This window comes from Protopterus annectens, chromosome 7.part0, assembly GCF_019279795.1.
Source record: "Protopterus annectens isolate FY-2018-M chromosome 7.part0, PAN1.0, whole genome shotgun sequence".
NCBI lineage: Eukaryota > Metazoa > Chordata > Ceratodontiformes > Protopteridae > Protopterus > Protopterus annectens.
The window spans coordinates 1,197,792,839-1,197,819,552 of record NC_056739.1 but is presented as its reverse complement, the minus strand read 5'-3'; the positions used below and the strand labels follow the sequence as shown (position 1 = coordinate 1,197,819,552).

The following is a 26,714-nucleotide window of genomic DNA, read 5'->3' as shown; positions in this document are numbered from 1 at the left end:
AAGGCCTCAGAAGCTCGAGCTCATCCCCTACCCATATTGCCTCATTTCCCCCAGTTACCTCAGATCTCGTTTGCTGCTTTTAAGACAAGTATCGTGGGTCGCTGGCTCAAGCTCCTTTGAAGATTTTTCAGCTATGCTGAATATTTTTCCGTAGAACTTTTTTCTGCTGTATCCTACCCTTTGGTTATATAAATAGTTGGGTTTTGTTGGTATCCGCTGGCATTCTCTAGTAAGTTTTTCCTTTTTTCTACCTATGATTATAGAATGTCTGAGAATCCTTTAGGTTTTTAAAAGTGCTTTTCCTGTGGGCACAAGATTCCCTCTTCTGATGCCCACAGGGAGTGCATATATTTTGTCGCCCCTGCTCATTTCAAAGCCTCTTGCTCCATTTGTGAGGGGTTTTACTAGAGAGCACTGGCTGACAGGAGAAATAAATTTATTTTGAAGGTGCCTTTTACCTTATCCGGACCTGTCTGCAGTTTCATCAAGGGCTCAACCCTCTCAAAGAAGTGTGAAGCGAGGGAATGCAGAAAATATTCCCCAGGAAAGCTGCTTCCTCATATTTGAACAGGCATCCAGCTAAGGCCCTTGGGGCATTTGATTTCAGACCCTTGAATCAAAGTCCACTCCGTTATTTCCTTGGATGTGAGCTACCCTGCTTTCAGAGCCTCTTCCTCCTACCACACCTCGCGTATCATAGGGTCTCCCTGTAAAGAGATCCTAAGCTTTTATCCATGCCACCTTGTACAGTTTGTCACGTCCTCCTACAGCCCCTCTGAATCAGAGGTGGACAGATTGAAGAGGTTCCTTCAGATGCAGATCCAGATGGGGGTCTTACCAACCTTTTAGCCCTTTAGGTGCTTCTCCAATACAAACTCTTGCTTCAGAGCCCTCTGTTCCAAATACCCGAGAGTCGAGGTGATGGAGCCGATGCTAATTCTTGCTTTCACTCGGGCAGCTTCCTCTACTGTTTCCTGACTGTTAGGGCAGAGTGGCTCGCGCACCTGAAGCTTCAGCGTTTGCTCTGAGGGGTGACATCTACTCCAAAGTTTTCTGAGCTGTCACTTCCCCTTGCAGTGTCTTTGATCGACAGCTTGGCTCTGACTTCCCTCCCAGGGCAGTGTGCTGGTGGTGGGGGGGGGTCAGGGATCCTCTGCCCCAGTAGTTTCTGCTCCAGGAGGATGGTGTTCGGCATCTCTGGCCCCTTCAGCTTTTGAGGTGGTGGTAGGGTTCTTCATGGCCAGCAGATCCATGGTTTCTGCTCTTTCGTATTCACTTCTCTGCCCAATATAGACTTTGAGACCTCACCACTGCCCCCCTTAGGACAGCTTGTCCAGCAAGGCCTAAAAGTACTTCCATATTTGGAACCATTGATCTCTTCCCAAGTTCTCACCAGAACACCCCACTGATATTTCCTTGAAGAGCAGGTGCAAAAGGAGGCACCTGGATTCCCCAGTGTGAATCTGTTAAAGAAGACACTGATTTTGAGGAAGGGGAAGGGTCCCCTAGATCTCCACCTAAGGATTTCAACTTCATATATATCTTGAAAATCCTGCATTAGTGGTGGATGGTCTTTCCAAAACCCTACCCTTGAGGAAATTGTGTTCTTGTGGGCCTTTCGGATCCAGTTAATCTACATCTTGTGTGTCCCCCCCATTCTGATGCACTTTTTGAACTATCAGGGCATGGAATGACCTGGATACTGTAGAACCCATCCCCATGCTTGACAAAATCCTTAGTGCTTGCTCAGACCGACACCATTGGACTAAAGGAGTCCCAGTATATGCCATGGTTGTTACGGCACCCACCAAGGAGGAGCTGGTCCAATAAATCACCACTGTTCATCCTCCTAACAGGGAGTCCATGGCCATTGACAGTCACCAAGTGAAGTTATGCCTAGTCTTCCTTTACCTTATGATCCTTCAACTACCTTTCCCACTTTACTAGACTACAGAAGGATTTAATCAAAGAAATCTCTAGCTCTGTCCTGGAGTCCATGTCAGATGAGAGGAAGTCCTTTTCCAGACTGGTCACTCTACAGTCAATTTTCCATGCGTCAATGAGGCTAATCTTGCATGTGTCAGAGGATACCTCAAGAGTCGCCGGTTCCGGCATTGCCATTAGGTGTCATGTCTGAATGGGGTTTTGACTTTGCAGAACCTTTCAAGATGTCTTTCATCAAGTGCCCCTTTTGATGGGTTCTTTGGGCTTACTGGAGGAGAGACTCTCCTGTAGAAACAGATTCTAATGGCAGGCCAGGATCTTTCCATTTCTCTCTACAGGCGAGAGACCCCTATAGTGAGAGAAATGGAATGACCCCATCTGTCTTTGGAATCTGTTTGTCTACCCCCCCCCCCCGAAGATCCTTTTCAAGGAATCATTGAGGGTGCGTGACTGTGGTTCAAGAAATTATCAGGGTCCTGTAACGAATTGAGAATATTTCCCCAGAGGCACAGGGGGAAACTGTCACAATGGTGGATACTGCCCATGCTGTAGAGGGAGTCAACAAAATCAAGGGTTTTGGGATGCTTGGACAGACCTTTTCAGTGCTGCTAAAAGGTTGCCTGACTAGCCTTCTTTGGAGGCAGTGAAGGGCACTTATCCTTGCACCCAAAAGCCAGGCTAGCTATCTCAAATGATCAGTGGGTGCAAATGATCATATCTACAGGATACTCAATTCCATTCTCAAAACTCCCCAAACCAAAAAGCTCTCTCCCAGATATTCCACCCAGTCAGAGAGAGGCAGCAGAGTTGGAGATCTCAAAGCTGCTGCAAAAAAGTCACCCAGAAGGTCCCGCCAGGTCAGCTGTGATCAGGCATTTATTCAAGATTTTTTAGTACCAAAAAAGACAAGGGACCTCAGGCCCATCTTGGATCTGACATCCCTGAACAAGTCAATGAAAAATCTCAATGTTCAAGATGGTCAGTGTCCAGTCTGTTCTATGTCTTTTGAAAATGAATGACTGGATGTACTCTGACCTGAAGTTTTCGTATTACCACATTAAGATGGACAGATGCTCCAGAAGGTATCTACGCTTCAGGCTGGGAGACAATTTTCAGTTCAGAGGGCTTCCCTTTGGTCTCAGCACAGCCCCTGGGATGTTCAAATACACAGCAGTAGTTGCACCTAATCTCAGACTGCAAGGATTCTGCATATTTCCTTACCTAGATGACTGGCTCCTAACCTCCCCAACCAGGCATCTACTCTTCCAAGCCAGGGACTGATGCATCTAGCTCCTACCTTGTTCGTAACAATAATTATGCAAAATTCTTTGCTACAGCCAGTTCACAATGTAGACTTGGGAGCTCATTTGGATATAGCCAAAGCCTTGGCCTTCCTGACTCCAGACAATATTTCAAACCCAAGACTACTTATCAGACACATTTTGGTATTTCTAGTTCCTCCAACAAAACTAGTATTCAGGACCCTGTCCTCCATGGCTGCCACCATAACGCTGTTGGCAGCACTTCTACACAAGAGAATTCTGCAGTGGACCTTGGCACTCTAGTGGTCATTACATCAATACCCCCTCAGCTAACCAATCAAACTGTCAGCTGTGCATAGATTCTCTCCTCTGGTGACTTCACTCAGAGATTCTTCAAGGACTCCCCTTTGTTCTTCATCCCCCACCAACCAAATGCCACTTTGACCATGGATGCCTCCCATGTTGGGGAGGGGGGGGGGCATTTCCTGGGTTGGACGTCCAAGGCATGTGGACATCACAGGAGACCAACCTGCATATCAGTGTCCTGGAGATGAGAGCAGTCCTAGCGTTGCATGCTTTCCACAGCTTTCTTCCTTTAGGGACTATTGCAATACAAATGGACTATGTTGGTAGTATGCCACATCAGCAAACAAGGAGGGAACCAGATCATACCCCCTGAGCTGAGAAGCAATGTGTGGCAGTGTTAACTCTACCCAACCACTTTCTAATTGTAGCACACATTCCAGGGGAGTATAACATTCTAGCAGCCTCAGCAGATTCTTACTAATGCCTTCCGAGTGGTCTCTGAGTCGATGGCGAACATGATCTTCAGCAGATGGTATCAGCTTTGCTGCGATCTCTTCACATCTTCCCAGAAGTGCAGCAGGTTCTTAGCCTTTATTCCCCCTCGGGGGCAGTCACCCAGAGATGCTCTGGTCCATGTTTGGCCTTCCGGCTGCCTTTCCGCCTCTGCCGTTGATACTCAACTTTCTTCAGAAAGCTTCCAGGTTGAAGACCAAGGCGATTCTCCTTGCCCCTTTTTGGCCTTAGCAAATCTGGTTCACCTTCCTTTGGTCACATCTGATTTGCCCTCCATGGACACTTGAACCTTATCTGTTGTCCCATCCATCAGGGCAAATTCACTCAGATATCCCAGGCCTGAAACCTAATGGCATGGTTTGTCCAGTTTCAGTGATGACTAGATTTGCCAGGCTTTCATCCCCAGTCAAACCATTTTGTTCTCCTCCCACAAATCTATTAAGAGAATCTATAAGAGCAAATGAAAAAGATTTTCTATATGGGCTCGACAGCAGCAGTTAGATCCTTTTGCCCCCTCCTATTCCAGCCGTGCTTGATTTCCTTGCTTATATTTTTCAAGAGGGGGCATTCTACTGTAAAAGTACAGTTGGCAGCCATTTCAAATTATATCAGAGAAAATTCATCTTTAGCATCATCCAAATTGTATAAGGCCTTCCTTAGAGGGTAATTTTCTTTGTCCTCCTGTTAAATATCCATCACTTGGGATTTTACTGATTTTTACAGGCTCTAGTTCATCCTCCCTTTGAGCATTCAAAGTAGATTTAAAATTCCTATCTTGGAAGACCATTTTTCTGGTTAACATTTCTGTAAGAAGAGTATCCGAATTGCAAGCTCTGTCCTCTGAATATCCCTGTTTAATGTTACTCTGTCCTTATGAAAAATTATGTACCAACCCGTCCTTTCTAATCAACTTACAAGTCTTACCCAATTTCCAAAACAAAGGGAGATTTACTCATCTGTTGGATGTTCAAACAGCTGCGTTTTTATCTTGACATAACTAAATCTTTTAGAAAATTTTACTGGCTTTTTATATCTTTATTTGGACATCAAAAAAGGTAAACCAGTTGCCAAGACTACCTTAGCTAAATGGTTATATGACTGCAGTTTATGAATCCAGAGGCATTTCTTTACTTCAGCGAATCAAGGCTCTCACTAATAAATGTGCCAACTCCTCAAGCCTTTTGGGAAAAAAGTTTCAATTGATATTTGACTTCCTCAGTCAAAATTCTCACCTCCATTTCCCACTATAAAGTGGATGTGTCTAGAAATAGAGCTGCTTTTGGTTCTGCAATGCTCTAATATTCTTCCATGAAGGCCACCCTGTGTTATTGTAGATGGGGACTCTGTCCCACAGATCAACGAGGAATGAAAATGACATTGGGTAAAGAAGTGATATGCTTGCCATAATGTTCAGTCTGTTGTCCTTTTTCATTCTTTCTCTACCTTTCCTTCCTCCTGTTCTCTGTTTAGTGAATGACCTGACAATATGCCTATAGGAACATGTGTTTCTTGTTGAGCTTCTGTTCCTTTTAGTATTTTTCAGAATGTGTACATTTTTGTCTAACTATACTTTGGAAGTGCGGTAACGGCAAACTCTATCTGAGGTAGTTGAGGGGAGTGAGGAATTATGGGTAGGGGAGGAGTTTGAGCTTTGGAGCCTAAGCTTTTTGAAAGTGGCAGGGTCTGATCCGAAACCCCACAGGTCGAGGATGAATGAAAAAGGAATAACATAGATGGAAAATTATGGCAAGTACACAACTACTTTTTTATGAAGCTGGGTCTGTCAGTTCTTTAGCCTCTTAGGGTAGTACAGTCACCAGAGTGGTGTTACAAGATTCTAGTGCTTCCCTCCTTTTAAAATGCTGTTAAACATCTTGTAAGTCTTCATTTACTCCCTCTCTAACATCCACAGATATGCCATCTGTTCCTGGAGACTTCCCTGCAGATTGAATGCAATACCATTTTATCTCATGTCCTCCTATCTCCACTAGTAGTTGTGGAGCCTTGTTTCCACTAATCTCTGCATAATTGTCTCCCATAAATATTTCCATTCATGCTGTCTATTGCTTTTTAAATTCCTCTTATACCAGTCTTTCAATTTCCAAAATATCTGCAGTACCTCTCTTGTATCTCTGGTTATTTTTCTCATCATAGGCTCTCCAAGCTTGGCAACAACCTTTTATACTTTCTGTTGCCAAAGTTGCTGTGCTAAAAGTTTTTGTGCTCTGGAGTTCTTATAGTTGCTTTACAGCAATCTTTCTGACCATGCATATTATAAAAATGCACTCTTAATTTTTCTTTAGCATTCTGCAGTTGCTCCTCTTCTGTGAGCTTCCAATTTTCCTATAAGCACCTCTAAATTCTTACTACTTAACTGTCTTTCTCTAATTTCTACCGTTTCACTGCATTTTCATTTTATCTCACTAACTATTCCTTCTGAAGAAATTTGTCTTCACTAACATCTCTCAAATTATTTCCAGTATGCATTCCTTAAATTTTAACATGTATGAGGCAGTGTCAATTGTTTTACTTTTTTCTTTACACTGCATTGTTTTCCATTGGTGCATGATCTGAAACAATTAGATTTGTTGGGTTGATTTCAATTGTTTTTGCAAATATAATTTCGATCCACTCTAGCCCAGTTATTGTCCTTTCTACTACTGGTGTCATCTTCCATAACAAATATTTTCATAAACGTCTTCAGAAATTTACCCTCTACTTTCTGATTTAGGTCCTCCTGATGCATCCTCACTATTGCAAATAAAATTCAGATTCCCACCTAGAAGTAATATTCCATGCTGAAAGCCAATTTCTCCCAAATTTTTCTTAAGTTCCATTATAGCAGTTTTTAGTGGAATATGAATATTGCATCATAGTCCCTTCTCCATTGCCAATAGCCACTTACTGCCACAAATCTACCAGTCTTTTATCAGTATTGAAGCCCCTCTAACAATTAGTATTACTCCCATTTTCCTTTGTGAATGATATTCCTGAATATCCATCCTGACATCCTTTGTCAAATTCATATGCTCCTTTCTTTCCAAATGGGTCTCCTGCAGTATATCCTTTCTGCATTTCTTAATATAATTCAGTACTATTTTTAGTCTGTAACTGTTTACATTCCACAATAGTATGACTAGATTAACCATTATGATAAGCTGTTTCCATGTATCGTACAAGCGTTTTGAATGTGTATTTGCAACTTTGGCTTGCATGCACAAACTGGCTAGCTGATTTTTTTATCTGTATTTGAACCTATGTCACACTTCTCAAGTCTTTTTACTTTAATGAAAGCAAATATATTTTCAGATCCTCAACCCCTGTTAATTTAAAGCAAGCATACACAACTCATGCACTGTCTACCTTTAAATAAAACAAAATTGTACACTGTTGTATTAAATGCATCAAAGTATTGAAACTACTGGGGACGCTAAAATCTCTTGATCATTTCCTGTGTTTCAAAAGTTATTTTTCACTGAACTGCTTACCATTGTACCTTTAATTTTTACATTTTCCTCAGCAAGGAATGCTCAGAACTCAAGATGAATTGCTTGCACCTGCAGTTGCTTCGTTTCCTTGTAGTAGTAATCAGTGAGGAAAAAACAGCTAAACGTGGGCATATGCATGAAAGATTCTATTTCACTTGGAATAGAACATACAGAATTCACCTGGCTAAAAGTGCTTTCAGCAGGAGTCATCGCTGAAAACTGTTGCTAATGGAAGAAAATGAGCTAGTATCATTGCAGATTCAAGAAATTGAATTTTTCATGGCTGTCAGCATTTTTTCCATTTAAGGCTATTTGCTTGCAAAAAACTTTTCACAGCTTACATGAAGGGCAATAACATGTGTTCTTGTAAAAATAAGTTATATTGGTTCTAGAACTAATGCCAGTAGTGTTACATTCCACCCCCCACCTCAGCAGCCCAAGATAACCGCATTACTTAAGCTTGCTTCTGTTTAGCCTTCTTATACTGTGAAACCTGTATTTTTATAACTAAAAGGTTGTTTACTTGAGTATCTAACACATTCAACAGCTGCTGAAAACTAACCCCCTACATTTAAAATACTCCCGACATGGGCACTGTACAAAACTTCACAGTTTAACCTACAGTTTTTTTATTAGGAAATGTTTTGTACATTTTTACTTGCATGTGTTCAACAAGCAACACTGCCTTACTGGCATATGAGAGGTAGTGCATTGCTGCCCTTTTGCAGTAGTTTGCCAAAGCAGAGTCCCTCCCTCTGCGTGTCCGTGGGTGTGATGGACCAGTCACCTGGCAGTGCAGGGACTGCTTTTCAGAACCGCAGACAAGACCCTTTCAGTTTTCTAGTGCCATAGTAAGAGAAGGATCTCTTAGAAGACTGTTCATTACTGTGGATCTCTAGCTGCTGAGCTCAGATAAGAAACATTTTCAGTTTTATTCCCCCCCCTTTCTCAATGCATAGTGTATTCTGCTGACTTATTTTTTGCTGATTGGAAGATTGTAGGTACTTTTGGGGGGGGGGGGGGTACTTTACCTGTAGCATAAGATTTATACTGAATTTTAAGCGTCATTTGAAAGTTTGGACAAAAAAACTTTTACGGTCTTTTTTTATTGTTTGAGGTGATTGAGTGGGTTTACAACATATGAAACTTTATCCATTTTAAATTGATTTTTTATAGCGCCATTTTCTGTCTTAAACATTTCTGACAGGAATTTTTCATAAGGTTACACTATTCCCTTTCTAAGACTGCTTTATGCTGTTTGTAATTTGTAGAGTCAAACTATGTATTAAAGCTAGGGGACTTTCGTGACATGCTTTGAACTGTTACTACGCTGAGTAAAATGACGGTATTTTCAGTATTCAGAATAGTATCCTTGCAGAGATAGAATTCAGATTACTATCTAGAAGTAGAATAGTGGGCCTTGTCCATTTTTTTTTTTTGCTGGGCTAACCATGCAGACAGTGGGTATTGAACTGGCTGTTTATCCCCTGACTTAATTAACTCGAAGGGCCCACCTTCCCCAAACATCCACTCCTTGTGCAGCTATGAAACGTAGAAATCAACCAAATATGCTTCACCCTATGGCTAGTGGCTCCACAGTAGCATTGGGCTGGCTATTTGACCACTTGTTGTTTGCCTCCATGTCCCCTGGTGTGGTGGTAACCACAACTGTGCATTGTACAGGTGTTGGACATGCCTTCTGTGGCTCTATCATTTTCTGGTTCCGGTACCGGAGAACCAAACTCTCTAGGTGCAGAGTTCTGTTGCAAAATCTGTTCGTGTCGATTGGTTGCACAGCCAGCCCTTTTCTGATGGCCTAAAAAAAAAAAAAAAAAGCCATGAATGCTCCACTTAATTCTGATTGTTTGGTATAGTAGCTAATCAGATCCTTAAACTTCTATGATTGAGGTAAACTGATGCAAGGGGTGTCCGATGCTCATATTGCCAAATTTCCTTCAAATAGTATAATTTTCAGCAGGCCTACAAACAGTCAGACGAACAAAGACCAAGACGCAAAAAGGAAATGTCAGGGCAGGTGTTCTGTCAAACCTGTCAGTGGGGTTTCTTTCCCAAAAGGATACCCTACTTCACTTCGTCTGGCTTTGCTGAGGTGCAACACCAGTCTTAAATCCTCCTCTGGATGCCCCATCTCAAAACTTAACTCTCAATATGGTGGCATGGCCGTCTGTTTCAAAAAAATGGATACTCTACATCATTAGCAGAGGTTACAGGTGACTGTGGAAGAAATCTGCCTCCTTTTGGGAGGTGGGGTCCCTCAAAATAACCAGAGTAGACTTGGTTATTCCTTCCTTTACTACATCAAATACTGGACGTGAGTTATAAAACCAGTACTTACGGAAAGAATGAAAAGTTCCTACTGCAGATTTTTTCCTAGTTCCCAAAACTGAGCTGCCTTGGAGACCAGTGTTGAACTTGGGGACCTTGACCCAAGTATTCAAAAAGGGATAAAGTTCAAGATGCTCACCCTGCAGGCCTTGCTTTCCTCTCTTACTGGACCACTGCTTCACTGTGACCTTGGACTTGAAGAATGTGCATCATATCCCCATTGCTCATCTCTTAAGAAGTGATTTGAGATTTGTTGCTTGGTTCATACTCTGTTCTCAGTATTGCTCTTTGGGTTATCCACTGCACTTCCGAATATTTACCAGATGCTTTGCTCTGACATTGGCCCACTGTCGCACTTTTGACATTCACATCTTTACTTGGATTGTTTGCTGATCCTTAGTCTGTATCCAGGTGTTTGGAAGTTGGTCTTGACCTAGCTGTTCCAGCTAGGGTTGAAGTTCGCTCTTTGGAAGACACAGACTGGCCTTCTGGGATGCTTAATTGACACCAAGAAAAGTGGTCTTTCTTACTGAAGACAAGGACCCGTCTTACCAGATGTTTCAGGAATTCTCCAGGACGAACATCACCTTGGCAGTAGAATTCCTAAATATTTAGGACTGATGGTGTCCATGATTCTTGTGATATCACTGGCTTCCTTCCACATGAAGGAAATTGAGTGGTATGTCAGAAATTGTTGGACCAAGCACCTACTTACTGTGGTGTCCCAACTGCCAGTGCTACCCTTTATCAGGCAAGAGTTAGAGTGCTGGAGAGCACAATTGAAGATCATTCCAGGATTTTCATTCTTCACAGGTGTGGCAGTCTGACCCAACAGATTCAGACTTCGCTTGGGGAGCTGTCAGTGGGAGTGCTAGTGCAAGCCACTTGGAAGCCCGTGGTCACAACAGAAGCACATCAACATCAAGGAAATGTGTGCAGTGATGCACACCTTGAAAGTTCACCAGCTATGGATGCAGAGTCCTCCCTTTGGTTGCAAACGCGAGAATGTGGTACAAGTTCATAACCTTTGTACCAGTTGGTAGTGATGGTCTGTGAGTTAGCTTTATAGCAGTCTGACTCTTCAGACATCATGCATCCGATTATCGCAAAACGTGGCAGGCGGATTAAGTAGACCTTGGGCCAACCTGCAGAAGTGGTAGCTCAAGGCACTGGTGTCTAGGGTGGAATCCAGATGTGGGTCACTCAAGTAGATCTGCTTTCCTTTCAAAATGGACAGGTTCAAATTCTGTTCTAGACACCCATACAGTCAAGCTGAGAGGGCAGACTGTCTCCCCTTGGACAGGAATATTCTGATGTGTTTCCATACTTCCCATGTTTCACAGGGTACTTCCAGAGCTTCAGGGAAATGCCAGATGTCATTGTGGTGATCCCCTGTTGGCCAGGGCAATCCTGGTTTTCCCTTCTAATGGCATTGGCCAAGGGCAATTACCACAGTCTTCCTCATGCTCTGGATTTGCTCACACAATCTCATGGGCAACTGGTGCACTCCAGTTTGGAGCAACTGACAGTCTGGGTGATTCAATTTTAACTTGGTTAGGTATTTGGTTTGAGGATGTGCTGCAGGTGTTAAATGAGGCTAGAAAACCTACCAGAAAATCTTGTTTACACACAGCTTAGGTTTTCTAAGTGGTCCGTAAATGAGAGCAGAAGGTCCCTTGAGGTTAACATCCCTTTGGTCTTGAAATATTTGTTAGCCTCTTTGGGTTCATAGGTAAATACTAGACCATTTTAGGCCTAGCCAATAACCCAAGGTCTGAATCAAACAGTTTAAAAGGTGAAGAACCCTAACCATTATGCCAAACTCATTTCAGGATGCCTTATATGCATGCTTTAAGGTGCATTTAGCAGTGGCCTCTGCTCATCTGCCAGTGGATCCACCTCTTCTCTTTTGGTAAAACAATTCATGAAAGGCGTATTGCATAGAAGACCCCCTCTCAAGCAAATCCCTCCTTCATGGGATCTCAGCTGTCTTCTGGAAAAATTGACCTTGGCATATTTCAGACTAGCAGCTCAAGCTGATCTGAAGCACTTCATGTGGAAAACTCTTGCTGATTGTTGTGACATCTGCAAGACTAGTTTGAGCTGCAAGCTCATATAGTGGAACAACCTTACCTGATTTTCCACAATAGGATTGTGTTGCACAATACCCAGTCTTTCATGCTGTGAAAGTGGTCTCAGAATTCACACATTTTATTAATTTCCGTTTGTTCTTTCCAGAACAAAAGTATTAAGGAGAGAAGATTGTTCATACCTTGGATCTGCATCAGCAACCTGGGGCCCTACCTTGATGGAACGAACCGTTAAGGAAGGCTAAAAAGCTAATTTCCTACACAGGGGCAAAGATCCAACCTGTCTCAAGCAAACCACTGCACATTGGTTGTCCTCTGGTATTTTCTGTTGCACACACCATGGCAAGGTGAATCCAGTCAAGGTAAAGGAGCATTCATTCCATCAGGGCCCTTTTCCTTTTCAGTGGTGTATTGAAAGTCAAAATATTCTAGAAGCAGTATTAGATCCTGTGTCTGTACCATGCAGTTACAAAGCTGGACACCTCTGAATCCAGAGCTTCACTATGACCATTCTACAGGGGCTTCTGGACTGTTATCCTTCCTCCTCCTCTCAGTTGATTAAGCTTTGGGAATCTACCCATGTTGCCAGTAAGGCAGTGTGCTGAACATAGTGGAGCAAATCTTTTGTGCAACAGTAATGTTTGTAGAACACACTGCCTTAATGGCAGTTTACACCCACCATCCTCTTTGATGTGCGCATAGTTTTATGTTTGAGTTGCCGTTGAGTCATGCTTTCCACAAACTCTGCAGTCTCCAATTTTTAATACTTCTCCATTATACCACAGTTTTGTCAGTCATCCTTCTGCTGGTATGATTGCATCTTTACTAATGTAGGTTCTGGCTCCTTTCCCATGGCAAGGTTTGGAGCATACACGCTTTGCCCATTTTAATTAAATCCTGCTGTGAAACAGTCCAGTTGCTTATTTGTGTTTTCATAAAACTGTTTGTTCCTTCTAGTTTCTCTGGTACAGCAGAAAATCTCAGTTTTTCTCTGCCATTTGTCTTAACTCTATTTTTGACCCAGCTGTTGAAGGCTCATTCTTTTTTTATTTCAAATTCTGACTTTGCAGTTTTCAGTTCATCTGAGTATAAGCTAGTTAAAGCTTCCGTTTTTCCAATCTTATTTGAGTTGACATTCATTCCACGTTTCATTTATTTTAATCACTTTTGAGTACATTGGATGTTTTTTTCCTCTAAATTACTGAAAGTTGAATCTGAAAACAAATCTGAACCTTTAACTACTTTTTGCTGAACAGCTGCAGGGATCCTTCCCAGCTATTTTCTCTCCACTGTTTCTAGTTCATTTTATTTCATGCTCCCCAGATTTATTCATTGCTGGCATCCAGGCAGTGTACTTACTAGCCAGTAACTGAATTTTAACCAAATAAGTTTCTGGTACTTATCAGTTTTTTTCAGACTGGAACAGCTGAAATGAAGCTGTTGATCAGTATGCAGCTGTCCATAGGCTTATAGTTACGTACTAGATTATCTGCCTTTGTGGGCCAGTTTCCCTTTTTGTGTTTGAAATCTGTCCTATTTGGTTGTATATTGGCCTTATCCATCCCATGGTTGATAATTCTATATTGCACCTAATAAGAATAACTGAGATCACACCATAGCTAATGTAAGAGGACCCATGCGTGGGATGAAGCATTTAGGAGCTGCATCTGTCCATTAGTAGTACAGGGGGCAGTCCTGGGGTACATTTTCTGCTTCCTATCCGCAAGTCTTAAGTTGCTTTTGAAAATTGATAAAGGTGAACTTTGCCTTGTGTGGATGGAGAGTCTGTTCCATAGCAACAATATTCTCTATGAGGTGTACCTGTCCCTCCAAACTGCTTTATTATTGCAGAAGATGTTTAGACCCCTAAAAGTATTTTTGCCATTTGACTTGCTAATGTTCAGTAAATACCATCAGTAATGGGTCAGATGATGCCTTGTATGCCAGACACAGGTGACTTCTTGGCAGTCTGTAGGATATAGTACAGTGACAGGGTTGTCTGTCCATGTAGGGCATGTTGGGCCTTGTATCTTTTTAGTAAGGTGTGTGGACATTCCAGTTGCATGTGTCCAGACATGCACGTCGGAGGGCATTATGTTCGATAATTGGCCTGAGGGCTGAGTAAAGGGGGACAATGACATCCCTGTGTGTAGATGCAATCTTTGTTTATAAGTTGTGCAGTGTAGAAGGATTTTCTTACAGCAGTGACACCCATTGGCTAAAATTAGGTCACTGTCCACATATGTTCCTAAATCCCAAACAGCTGGGTTAACGCTTAGGGGGTATTGTCATTGTGATGGTTCCCTGGGGTAGATGACTTCCCAATGGCTGCAGTAATGCATTTTATGGCATTTAGTTTTACCATGATTGAGACTTCTTGCAGGATGGTTAAGCCCTATGAGGATTCAGTGACTGTTCCTAGCTTAGTCATCTGCAAACAAAGCTCTTTGTTGTCTGCTTTTACGTAAGAAAAGTATATAGCAAACAAGTGAGGTCCCAGTACAAAACCTTGGGGGACTCTCTTGGATGTCTGGTCTTTGGGTGTAACTTTCCCTATTTTCATTCTGTGTCCTATCTGTGAGCCATTTGGCAATCCAGTGGGTGATAGATGGATTCATTCCCAATTTAGCTTTTTTGCTATGGCTGAGTGGGGAATCATCAAACTTTGGCAAAGCCTAGGTATGCAATGTATACCTGTTTGCCTTCATCCATTGCTTAGGTGACCTTTTCAAAAAAAAAAAAAAAAATCCAGATTGAGTAAGCATGACCTGCACTTTTTGAATCCAAACTAAGACACGTCTAGTGTTTGGTGGTTCCCCCATGTCCTGATTAATTCCATGATAGGTCTTTCCATGACTTTGCATATGAGGTTGGTCAGAGTTGTGGGTCTGTGGAAGGGTCTCCCCTTTTACAGAGGAATGACTAGCTGTTCTCCATTCATTTGGTACAAAACCTGTATGGAGGCTAAGATTGAGTAGTGTTAATAGGGGTGTGGCAAAGTTGTGCTGCTTGTTATTTAAGATGCATCCAGGAATTATTGTCAGGACCCATCAATGCAGTATATAGCTTTTGATAGGACTTTTGATAGCTGGACACAAGCCAGTTTCAGGTGCATCTTGAGGAATAGGAGAAGGGGAGAGGGGTAGATTTAGAACTAAATTTATCTGCAGGTAGGTTCCCCATATCTTCCTCATTGTAGGTAACACTGTGAAAGTAGCAGACTCCAAATCCAGCTCCAGACAAGTGGAGTACCTCAGGGTTCAGTCCTGGGACCGCTCTTGTTTGGCATCTACTTCTCTGAAGTACAGGCCAACACTAAAGGGCTCTGGCTAACAAAGTTCGCAGATGACTGCAAACTGGGAGCCATTACTGAATTCCCAAATGATGTGGGTACTCTACAAAAGGGCCTAACAGAAACAGATGCTTGGTGCCAGAGGCATGGGCTCAAGCTCAATGCCAAGAAATGTATAGTTATCCCCTTTGGGGAAAAAAACATGTACCCGTTAATTACCACATAGGTGGCAGTACACTAAACAGTGTATTAAGAGACTTAGGGACACAGGTGGACAGTGGTCTCACCTTCAATAACCACATCGCCACAACAGTCAGGAAATCCTATGTGGCACACCATCACTAAGGGCTTTTCATCCAGAAAAAAGATCATTGTCCCACTGTACTCATCCCTCATTAGACCCATTATAGAATACAACGCCCCGTTTGGTATGTACCTCTCAAGACAATTTCAGCAACTGGAAAGGCCGAAGCAATACCTCACTAAAAGAATCACAGGCCTAAGGCAGATGCCCTACACTGACCGCCTTAAACTTTAACTATACTCTGTCGCATATAGTCTACTCATAGGCGATCTCTGCTGAACATACAAGGCCCTGTCAAACCCAGAGCTGTTGGACATGCTACACTTAAAAAAATCCCAATCCCTCAGAGCCACACGCTCCAGGGATCTAAACCTTGTCATCGGAAACAAAGCATGCTGGAGTGATAGGTTCCTGATCCAGAGACTCCCCAGACTCTGGAATAGACTGCCCATACATGTCAAGCAAAGCGCCTCTTTGGTCCTCTTCAAAAGGAACCTTGATTGGATGGGAGGGAGAAAATTCACACTGGGGATCATGACAGTCATCCCGCTAGATAAGGGTCCGGGAAAGTAAATAGTGTGGGAAGAAATAGTCAGTGAATTGTTATGGCTAGGCTTGTATAGGCCCTAGGGCCGATAGCCTAGTACCAACCTATGAACCTATAACATCCTTCACAATCCTCTTAGTGCACTGTTGCACTGTGCCTTTCAGATTACAAACATAACTAAAAACACCTTGTGGTCCTATGACTTGTGTAGCTATTTTAGCCTCAAGATTGGCTTCAGATTTTATCAAGTGCCTGAATTAGTAGTCTTTTGAGCAAAAGTATATTCCTTTCATTTTAAAGCTTGTTATTCCACCATGGAGGCTTGTTTCTGGGGTTTGCCTGCAGGTACACCTACGTACCTACGAGGTACAGCTGCGTCTATGTGGCTGTCTACATGCTGGTAGAGTGTGGTGTACATTTCTGCATATTCCTTGAAGTTAACGGTTTGGTGGGGATTTGAAGTTTGCCAATGTATCTCTTAGAAACAGTTTGTCTTAAAGAAATTTCTAAAGGTACCTTGGATCTCTGTTTTCAGTTTTATTTCAAAGGAGACTGCTTTATAGTCAGATCTAACAAGTGGTGATGAAACGCAAGGGATTGTGCAAGATGCTTCCATATTAGGACGAGATTCAAGATATTATTCCCCCAGTGGGTACTCTAATTTTTCCAGGGCATTTGTGATGACTGTCTAGAAATCCCAGTGCTTGTGCACTAGTGATGGTGTAGGTTTCCCAGTCAATAGTAGGATAGTTTAGATCACTTAAGAAAATGGTGTTGGGGCTAATACTAAGTGATTCTAGTTTTTGTAGATAGGTGTTGTGGTTTTGTCAGAGTTCTGTAGCTTGCTAATATATGGTTCTGGACCTTGCTGATGGCTGCTTGGACGTGAGGAAACTTAATGCTGCTTTATCAGCCTTGATGCAAGTGTCTTCTAGATGTAGACTGCACCTCGGTTGTAATTTTATCTTGAAAGTCAGTGAAGACATTCTATTGAGGAGTTGTAGACTGCTCTGAAGCTCCATCCTGACGTTTGGTCCTCCTCCCTCGCTTGCATAGTTACTACTGGAGGATGCAAGGGTGGGTACCTCTTTCTGTTCATGTACCACATCAGAGTAATGTTAATATTTGGGGAAGACCTAGCACCCAAATCTATTTGGATACTTTGCTGAAACGATTGTTTTCATATTTAAATCTCTTGTTCCTGTCCTGTGTGTTTTGGACTTTGTTTCTTATGGTGGGAAGGTGCCAAAGAAGATCCTTTCATGGAATCCAGGGACGTCGCAGCTGTATCAGGAAGTTCTGAAGTAGAAACTTTAATTCTGAATCAGGTGGGACCTGTTGGGTTTCCTATGAGTTGTTGGGATCCTGCTCCAAAAATGCATTAGTAAAAGCATCTTTAAGGACATCGGTGACTAGATGAACAGTTTGTGCTCTGGACTACGTATTTGAGCTGGGCCAGAGTACTGTCTGGGCTCCCACTGGAACTCTGCCCTATGAGAAGGGTGTCACTAAAGGAGGCCTTCGGAGGTGAAGCAGATGTGTCCTCAGTGTTGACACACAAGCCTATTTCATTCTCCTTTGAGTCACAGATGTTGGAATCCTCCCCAGTTGTTCAGCCCTCTTAGAAGAGACCTATGACACCAGGAATTTAAAACCCTGGCGCTGTGGGCATAAACGTTAGGAAAGTTAAAATAAAGATGCCTGGGAGAATGACTTAGCTGCAGAACTGCTCAGCCCTTACATGGGCAGGCTTACAAACACTGGCTTGTTCCTCAGTGCATTTGGCTTGAGTTTCTCAAAAAGGACTGTATAAAGGACTATGTGGGTGGGCTGACAGAAAAGCTCCGCACAGTCTCGTGTTTTCATGAACTGAGATCAAATTAACACAGTCCTTCCCTTAATTGTTTACAAAGCCAAGAACTGGATCCTTCTGAGGTGTAATCACTGGTGTATCCATTTGGTTTGGGAGGAGTAACTAGTAGAACCTGCAGTAGCTTAGGGAGTGACTACATCAAATGCCTTGGCCTAAACTAACTCTAAAGTTGAGGGTTGCAAAAGTACCCAGGTTGTGTCACCAGACATAGGCAGACCACTGATTTTGGCTGAGCCATATTTCATCACCAAATAGTTTAAATGATTGCATTTAAGAAGTAGGTTGCTAGGGGTCAGTGCAGATGTTCTTCATGTTTCACTGTTGCAGTCATCACACTTGGGTTATCTGCCTGCAGGTAGCCCTCAGTCTGCCCGAATACCAGAGACTTAGTATTTCTGTGTTGGATCCTGTCGCTCCAGGACTGATGTCAGGTCATCGGGGGTATAAAAACAGGCAGCTGATGCCATTACATCAGTCTTTCTTGCCGAATAGCCCGAAGTATTTCGCAAGTGCCGGTCGGCCACTACCTGAATTTCCGTTTGAATTGAATGATCCTGAAGTCTTCGAAAGCTAAGTACCCCATTGGGGATCCTTTTTTCTTGCTCTAACCGATGTCAGAAAAAGTTAACAATTGTCTTGCCTGTGGAAAGCAAATACCTCAGATTTTCATTTATACTGCGTCACCAGTTTAGGCCCAGACCACGACTTACCTCGCTGTCAGTTTTGTGCCTTAATGCCCGGACCATTTGTCGTTGGGCTCTGTCACTAAATTCTTTTGCGCTCTATCCTCCGTATTCTGAAATGACTTTGGTAAGCCATTAGACTACTGATATTCTGAAATAACAGGATAAAGACGGACCGCATAGGTCCAAAGCTGCCGACAGTGCTTCCATTAAACTAGTTGCCAGTCTGCTGGTACTCAGTGAGGCGCTTTCTCAGTCCCTGATGCCCGCTTCAATGGATTCGCAGGACTCTACCAAGACCCATTTGAGTCCAGTATGCTGCTAGACTTAAACTATGGAACCTGTGGATGTCTCTACCTTGGAAGGGTCCGGAGCCACTGTGTAGGCACCGGCTTCTGAGGCAGTTCTTTGCTCAACTGATCTTCAACTCAGACTTCCTTTTTAACCAAAACTACAGTGTTTCTTAGGCCCAGAGTACGCATTACGCCTAGAGATTCGACTACCAAAGCGCATGCACCTGCTCCCATGCCACCAAATCTAATGCTTAGAATGGCTGAAGACCTTATGCTGATTAGGGGAAGTCAGCCTTCCCCTGCTAAGAGAGAGACTGGTCCCCTTCAGCCTTTATAGACCAGGAGTCCAATGACTGAGATTTCTTATTATGAAGACATACCCTTGTCTGCTTATGAGGATTCAGAAGCAGAGGAATCCAGTCCGTCTGCCTCCCCTCCAGAGCATTTTTTCTTTTGGGGAAACCTTGCATACCTTAAACAGTATTTCCACTGGGAATGCCAAGACTATCCTCAGTCCAAAAAGAGACTCGGAATTCCTAGAGTTGCCTCAGCACAGGCCTTTAGCAATACCCCCAGTCCTGGATGTTGTTGCTGATGTTTTTATGGAATCCAGTCTTACTCCTGACACTTTACCTCCTGCCCCTAGGAAACCAGACAGGTACTACAGAGTACCTGATACTTGCAACTTTATTTTCAAGAATCCTACTGCTGACCCAGAGATCATTTCCCAAGGGCCTAAAGGAATCAAGGCAACTACAGCCAAGAATCCCACCCCTTTGGACAGGGATTCCAGAGCTTTGGATAGATGGGGTAAGAAGGTATATACCTCTGCAACTCTTGCTATTACGGCATTGAGTTGTCAGTCTCACATGTTTAAGTACCAGCAACATATTATGGAACTTATTAAACAAAAAGTGGCAACCTTTACAGACTGCAGAAAATAAAGAATTGCAGGAGCTTATGCACTCTGCAAGCCAAGTCAGGCATACTTTGCAGTGTAGCTTTGACGCCCTAGAAGCGTCTTGCAGGAAAGCAGTCATTGGCTCTGTGCTGAGAAGACATGCTTGGCTCAAGGAACAGACCTTGCCAGATCATGTCAAGTCAAAGTTACTAGACGCTCCTTTGAACAAGGACAGTTTGGCACCAAAGCAGAAGAGGTTCTTAAAAAGATGTAAGAAAAAGCTAAGTCTATGCAGACTGTTAAAGAATTCTTACTAGTGCAACCCCCTAGATTTAGTAGGCATTGCCCTTCCAAACACTGGTCCTTTCCAGCCCCCTCCAAGCCTTCTCAAACTAGACCCAGGGGAAACCGACAACCCAGACTAAAGTCTGAGTATGCAAAGATCTCTGCAATGGAGTGCCCCCACCCCTAAAGCAGGGAGTGGTAAGCCACCTCCCTACGGAAAAAAACTCACAATGGCTTCCCTACTCCACTCCCTAGCCCTGCCCAGTTGTGCCCCTAGGAGGAAAACTTGCCCTTCATGCAAAATGGATGTACATCACACAGGACCATTGGGTCCTCAACATTGTATCCCAGGGGGGTACAGATTTTTTCCATTCACTGCCAACCCCAAGAAGGTTTCCAGACCTTCCTCAAAATCAGTGGGCAGCGGCTCAAAACCAAGTAGCTTCCCTGCTCAATATCAGAGCTATTCAGCCAGGTTCCAGTAGAACAGAGGGGTTAAGGATTCTACTGCAGGACTCTTCCTGGTACCCAGGAAAGAGGGCTCTTGATGACCAATCCTGAATCTTTCAATTCTCCACCTTCCTGGTGGTACCAAAATTCAAAATGCTTACCCTACAACAGCTTTTTCCTGTGCTAGGCAAGGATGCCTGGTTGGTTACCCTAGACTTAAAAGAAGCCTACCTGCACTTCCCCATAAGGGAGTCATGCAGGAAGTGTCTATGTTTCAGGGCAGGCTCTATGCATTATCAGTTGTCTGCACTTCCCTTTAGTTTATCTACTGTGCCCAGAGTTTTCACAAAAATGCCTGGCTCCAGCCATGGCATACTGCAGGCAGAGAAATATCTACATTTACCTACACTGGGATAACTGCCTGATTCAGACGGACAGTCAGGAGTTGCTGTTGCAGCACCTGACATTTGTAAAGCACCTTCTCACTTCCTTGTGATACACCAATGAAAATAAATCAAAACTGGTACCCAGTCAAAAAATTATATTCCTGGTAGCAAGCTTGGACACATCCCAGATGGCATTCCTCACTTCAGAAATCAGAAAAACAAGTCTATCTGACAGCCTACTTCAAACAAATGGCCACTAGAACCCAGCTATCTGCAAGAAAAATACTGCAGGCCCTAGGGTTCATGGCCTCATGTATATTGCTAATTCCATATACAAAATTGCATATGCGGAAACTTCAATGGTACTTAAGTCTTTGGTACCAACATTCTCAGGACCTGGAAACTGTCATTCCTATCATACCCTGTCTAAGGGCAGAGTTCCTTTGGTGGACAGAAGCATGCAACCACAACAAGGGACTGCCCTTTACTCAACCCCATGCCACCCAGACCCTAACCACAGACACTTCAGACTATGCCTGGGGAGCACACATGGACAGCAAATGCATTCAGGGCTACTGGAGCCCAAGTCAAATTCATCTGCACATCAACCAAAAAGATGCTAGCTGTGCAGAATGCCCTGACAGCTTTCAGATACCTTTTCTTTCCAGGACAACTGCTAATAAAAACAACCACCACAGTTGTGGTACATCAACTAGCAGGGGGGAACCCACTCCTACCCACTCTGCATGTTAGCCATGGCCCTGTGGCAGACGGCCTTGAACATGCAAGTCCATCTACAAGCTAAATTCCAGCCAGGCAAATAACTCACTGGCAGACTTGAGCAGAAATCTCCTAGACCCACACGAGTGGTAATTGGAGCCCAGCACCTTCAACCTTCTGATTCAGAAGTGGGGGGACCCCAGAAGTGGATCTTTTTGCCTCCCACTACAACCACCAGCTCAGCAAATTCTGCACCAGGAATCCCCACAGCAGGGCCTGGAAAGGTGATGCCCTATCTTTTCAGTGGGTAAATCTCTCAATCTATGCCTTCCCCCTCTGCCCCTTCTCTCGAGTATTACTCAAGATAAGAGGACAGACCAAGGACAACTCTGCCCCAGACTGGCCATGCCAGCACTGGTACCCACTTCTGCGCAGCCTGTCACTGGTGCCACCATGGCACCTACACCAGAACCGAACCCTGCGCTCTCAGCAGGAGGGACAGATTTTGCATCCACAACTACAAACCCTAAATCTTGCAGCATGGCTTATTCCTTTATTTCTTCACCAGCAACCCTAAGCAAGCAGGTGCTGAACATCATTCTTGAAGCCAGAAGACCCAGTACAAGAAAATCGTACGCCGGTAAGTGGAAAAGGTTCTGCTCATGGATTCAGTCTAAAGGAGAGGACACAACTCTGCCCTCCCTGCCTCTAATGCTGGATTACTTGGCAGATCTATACCACAAAGGCCTGTACTTCTCCATTAAGATCCATACCTCTGCCATTTCGGCTCATTACAACACTGAGCCGCATCTCTTCTCGCACCCTCTTGTCAAACAGTTCCTGAGGGGGGCAAACAACTTAAGGCCACCAAGGAGAAGCACCCACCCCTGCTTGGGACCTTAACTTTGTACTGGAAAAGCTCACGCTTTCCCCTTTGAACTTGCTGCGTTGGCTGATTTAAAATTCCCCTCTCGGAAAACAGCCTTGCTTATGGTCATCACTTCAGCTAGAAGAGTGAGCTACAATCACTTATGGCTGTGGAACCCTTCATTATTTTCCATGCTGACAGGCTTTCCCCTCAGGACTAGAACCCTTTCTTTATGCCTCAAGTGGTGGCCAGTGTAGCTCTCAACCAATCCATCCATTTGCCAACTTTCTTCCCAAAGAAAAGGGGAAAGGATCCTGCACTCCTTGGACGTGCACAGACTGCTCAGATTCTACCTTGATATGACTAAGCCCTTCAGGAAATCTGACCAATTTACTAGTCAGCTTTGCAGCAGGGACAGAGGGCAAGGCCATTTCACAACAATTTCCAAATGGATAGGACACTGCATCCATTTCTGCTGAAAGCACCATGGGAAACCAACCCCTCAGGGGGTCAGAACACATTCCACTAGGGCAACATCTACCTCTACAGCATTTCTCAGGGGAGTCCCTACCAGGCACATCCTGGATGCTGCTACCTGGAGTTCTGTGCACACTTTCACCAAGCATCATCACCTGCCTATCATTTCCAAATCCAGGACAGGTTTTGCAACAGCAGGTCCTACAAGGCATACTAGACGGCCCCAACTCTTCTTGACTTGCCTCCACCCTTTAGCTTTGGGAATCCACGCAAGTGTGATGACTGCAGCAGTGAAACACGAAGAACATAGTACAGTTGTGTACACAACATAAATGTAGATGTTTGAGTGTATTCACTGTTGCAGTCCTGGTTTCCCTCCCTCCAGCCTCCTGATTTTTCTGTCTCTCTCTCCTCTGTGTGGCTATTACTCACCCCTTTCAGGGGTTTTGGTATTTACTTTTTACTGGTGTTTTCTCCACCATAACTTAGCTCCCTATTTGGGGGGCTCCTGACATTTGGGGCAAGAAAAACTGATTTAATGGCGTTGGCTGCCTGTATTTATACCCCTGACGACCTGATGTCAGTCCTGGAGCGATAGTATCTGACACAGAAATACTAAGTCTCTGGTATTCGGGCCGACTGAGGGCTACCTGCAGGCAGATAACCCAAGTGTGATGACTGGAACAGTGAATACACTCTAACATCTACATTTATGGTAAGTGTGCACAACTGTACTTTCCTCATTTTTTGTCATTCACAAGCTAGAGTTCCCATATGGGTGGTACTGGTCCTTGAAGCAGGCCACACCACCAGACTGACACTGCTGAAGTAAGATGCGACTGTAGCTAACACTGTGGTAAACATTAGAATATGGCCTCTGCCAGTACTGTACTTGACACATCTGTGTGGGAGAAAGCCTGCTGAAGCCACTTGGGTGAGGGCACAGCTCTGAAAGTTGGTCTACCTGGCTTCCTAGCAGCAGAATATATGATTCGTGAAGGCTAAAAGTGAGTCATATGATCCAGAATTACTGCTAGACTAGACTTTTGATGTTTTACAAATACATTCCTGTTGTGAATTCATGGACTCCTGGTATAGTATGTTGATACATGCTTAAGTTGGTGAGATGTGATTTTTACATATAAAGCATGGTTCTTCATTTACATGTCAGTGTAGTAACTCTCTGCATGTAGTTTACAGCTGTGCAAGTATTAGATGTAATGTTTAATCAGATTAGGTTAGCATACTGAGTAAAGGATTTTCATTTTGGTTTGTTGAACATTGTAGCAGTGAATGAAGCCACATGCACATGGAGTGGTCAGTTACCACCAAGAAACTACAAGAATCCAATCTACTCATGCAAAGTGTTCCTGGGTGGAGTCCCTTGGGATATCACTGAAGGTAAGTACAACCTTGTCTTAAGTTGAGATGTGTGTTATCAGTAGATGGATGGATATAGCTATGTATCCAGCTGAGATGAGCAGTGTATCTTACATCTGTGTATCTAGCATAGATGCGTTGTCTGTGCTAGGCTATTTTTTGCACTGCATTTTGCACTCTTGGTACACTATAGCCTTTTTTTACTTTTACTGACAGAGTGCAAGGGTAATTTTGCATGTTTGACCGTAAATATGATCTTCAACCTCAATGCTCCACAACACTGCAGTGTCCTTTTCTGGAATTGAAGTACAAAAGGTCTGCAAACAAAGCTACATCTTCTTGATTACCATAGCAGCTCTATCCTTGAATTTGAATGTTTTATTTTTCGTTGTCAGTGGATCTAAATGTAAAACAAATAGGTTAAGTGGACAGCCCATGATAGGTTCCTCTGAGATTCATCTGGTCAGAGGAACCCTCCAGATATAATTCTTGCCTTTTACCCCTTTATGTATCCTTATTTAACCCTATTATTCAGTCAGGGAATACAGGTGCTGCCATTCCCCTATTGATAAAATACTGGCTGACACACAGCTGCTAGTTGAATTAACTTGATGTTTCTGATTAGCTTTTATCCCTTGTCACATCCCAAGTTGCAGCTTGGCACTTGGGCCAGTATCTTGTATTCTGGGCTTTAAAAAGTTTTTTCCCCCCTCCTGGATATTAAGCCATGATAGAGAAGTTGACATCCCTTTTGAGCCCACATTTGTGGTTCTCTTTAAAAGGGTCTATATTACCAGATCGAAAACCCATTTCAGCGAACACCACAAGACCAACATGTATAGCATGAACTGCAAATGTGCCGAACCCCCTAAACCGCGAATTTTCAAATCTCAAACCATCATAGTCGCCCAACACCACCGCACGCTACATACCCAAACATAAATAAAACACATACATACACTAACCAAACTCTGCTTCTAACCCTACACTAAACCTTACATACATTACTATCTATGAACTTACCTTAACCCGCACCCTAACGCTAAGGTCCGTAACTATCGCACACTTACCTTACGGAGCTATACCGTAGATGGGCTAACCATGGCACTTAAACATTTTGTTTCATGGTTTTGAACATTCGCCGTTACCGTAGTTCACACTGTACGTGTCTGTCTTGTGATGTTCGCTGAAATGGGTTTTCGAACTGGTAATATAGACCCCTTTAAAATTATGGCTGTGGTGTCAACAAGGAGGAGTTTTGGAGATGCAGGCTTTCTTTTAACCTTTGTAGTACCTTGTAATGACTTTATCTTGGAAAACAACTCGTTTATACCACACAAGTAGTTTTTCTTATAACTCCGTTCATCTCAATGTTTCCTCAAAGCAGGAAGAGTTGTAAAACCATAAGCAGGGTTGGTTAATGAAACAGTAATCACCATCAGGATGTGGTTATGCTTTGTTTTACTTGTGCATAATTCTGTTTTCTGCCTTTTGCATGATTAAGTCCTAGCATAATATATAGCCTGATGTGGCTTGTCAGTCTTAGTTACTTTGCATTAATTTAATCCTTTTGCTTAATTTTCTTTTCATGGGTGGGTATGTTCTGCTCTAAATGGTGCCTGGTGTTTCAGATGCATATTGTGAAATGGGAATAATGTTGTATTTATCAGTTTGGGCCCAGGCTTGTTCTTTTCAGGTAGTTAAAATATGTGAAAAGTGTTAATGGGCACTGTTACTAAAAACTGAGATGTCTAAATTAAGACCTTAATCTGATGAGATTTGTTGCATCTGTGTAATGACAAATTGTAAGCAAGTATTCCAGGATGGCTGTATTCTGAAAACCTGTCCCAGTGTGAATATCGAAAACCATATAAAAAGCCTGTAAAACGTTATAATATAGGCACATTTCAGTTGCTGGATAGTTACTACACTGCCTGGAAGTCGGTGAGGAAGAAATTTGAAGAAAGATGATCAGCTTGAAAAGAACTTCTGGAGAAGAACCACCTAGCAGCTGTTCAGCGCAAAAAAAAGCAATTTAGGTTTCATTCTTGGTACAGGTTCCAGTAATTTAGAGAAAGTTAAATTCAGAGTTTTTTTTTTAATGGAGAGACTGGAGGAATATGTTACGTCAACTTAAGGCTGGAAAGACTAGCTTTAAGTAGCTATTAAGATAAGCTGATAAACTGCAGAAATTAGATATGGAGATGAAGGAAAAACTGCCTGTATAAGAATTTTCAGTTTCCAAAACATTGTCTTGTGCAGACTTCTAAAATTTTTAGTTTTACCAGAGAAACTCAATTCTATGT

At 43.1% G+C, this 26,714-nt stretch overlaps 1 protein-coding gene across 2 annotated transcripts in view; it reads left to right on the top strand.

Moving 5' to 3' along the window:
- Positions 1 to 26,714, top strand: part of CPEB1 (cytoplasmic polyadenylation element binding protein 1) — a 2,007,200-nt gene that overhangs the window by 478,569 nt on the left and 1,501,917 nt on the right. For both annotated transcript variants that reach the window (XM_044077812.1, XM_044077811.1), the window contains exon 5: positions 24,316 to 24,429. In XM_044077812.1, coding sequence (XP_043933747.1) covers positions 24,316 to 24,429 — 114 coding nt within the window. The remainder of the gene's footprint in view (positions 1 to 24,315; positions 24,430 to 26,714) is intronic.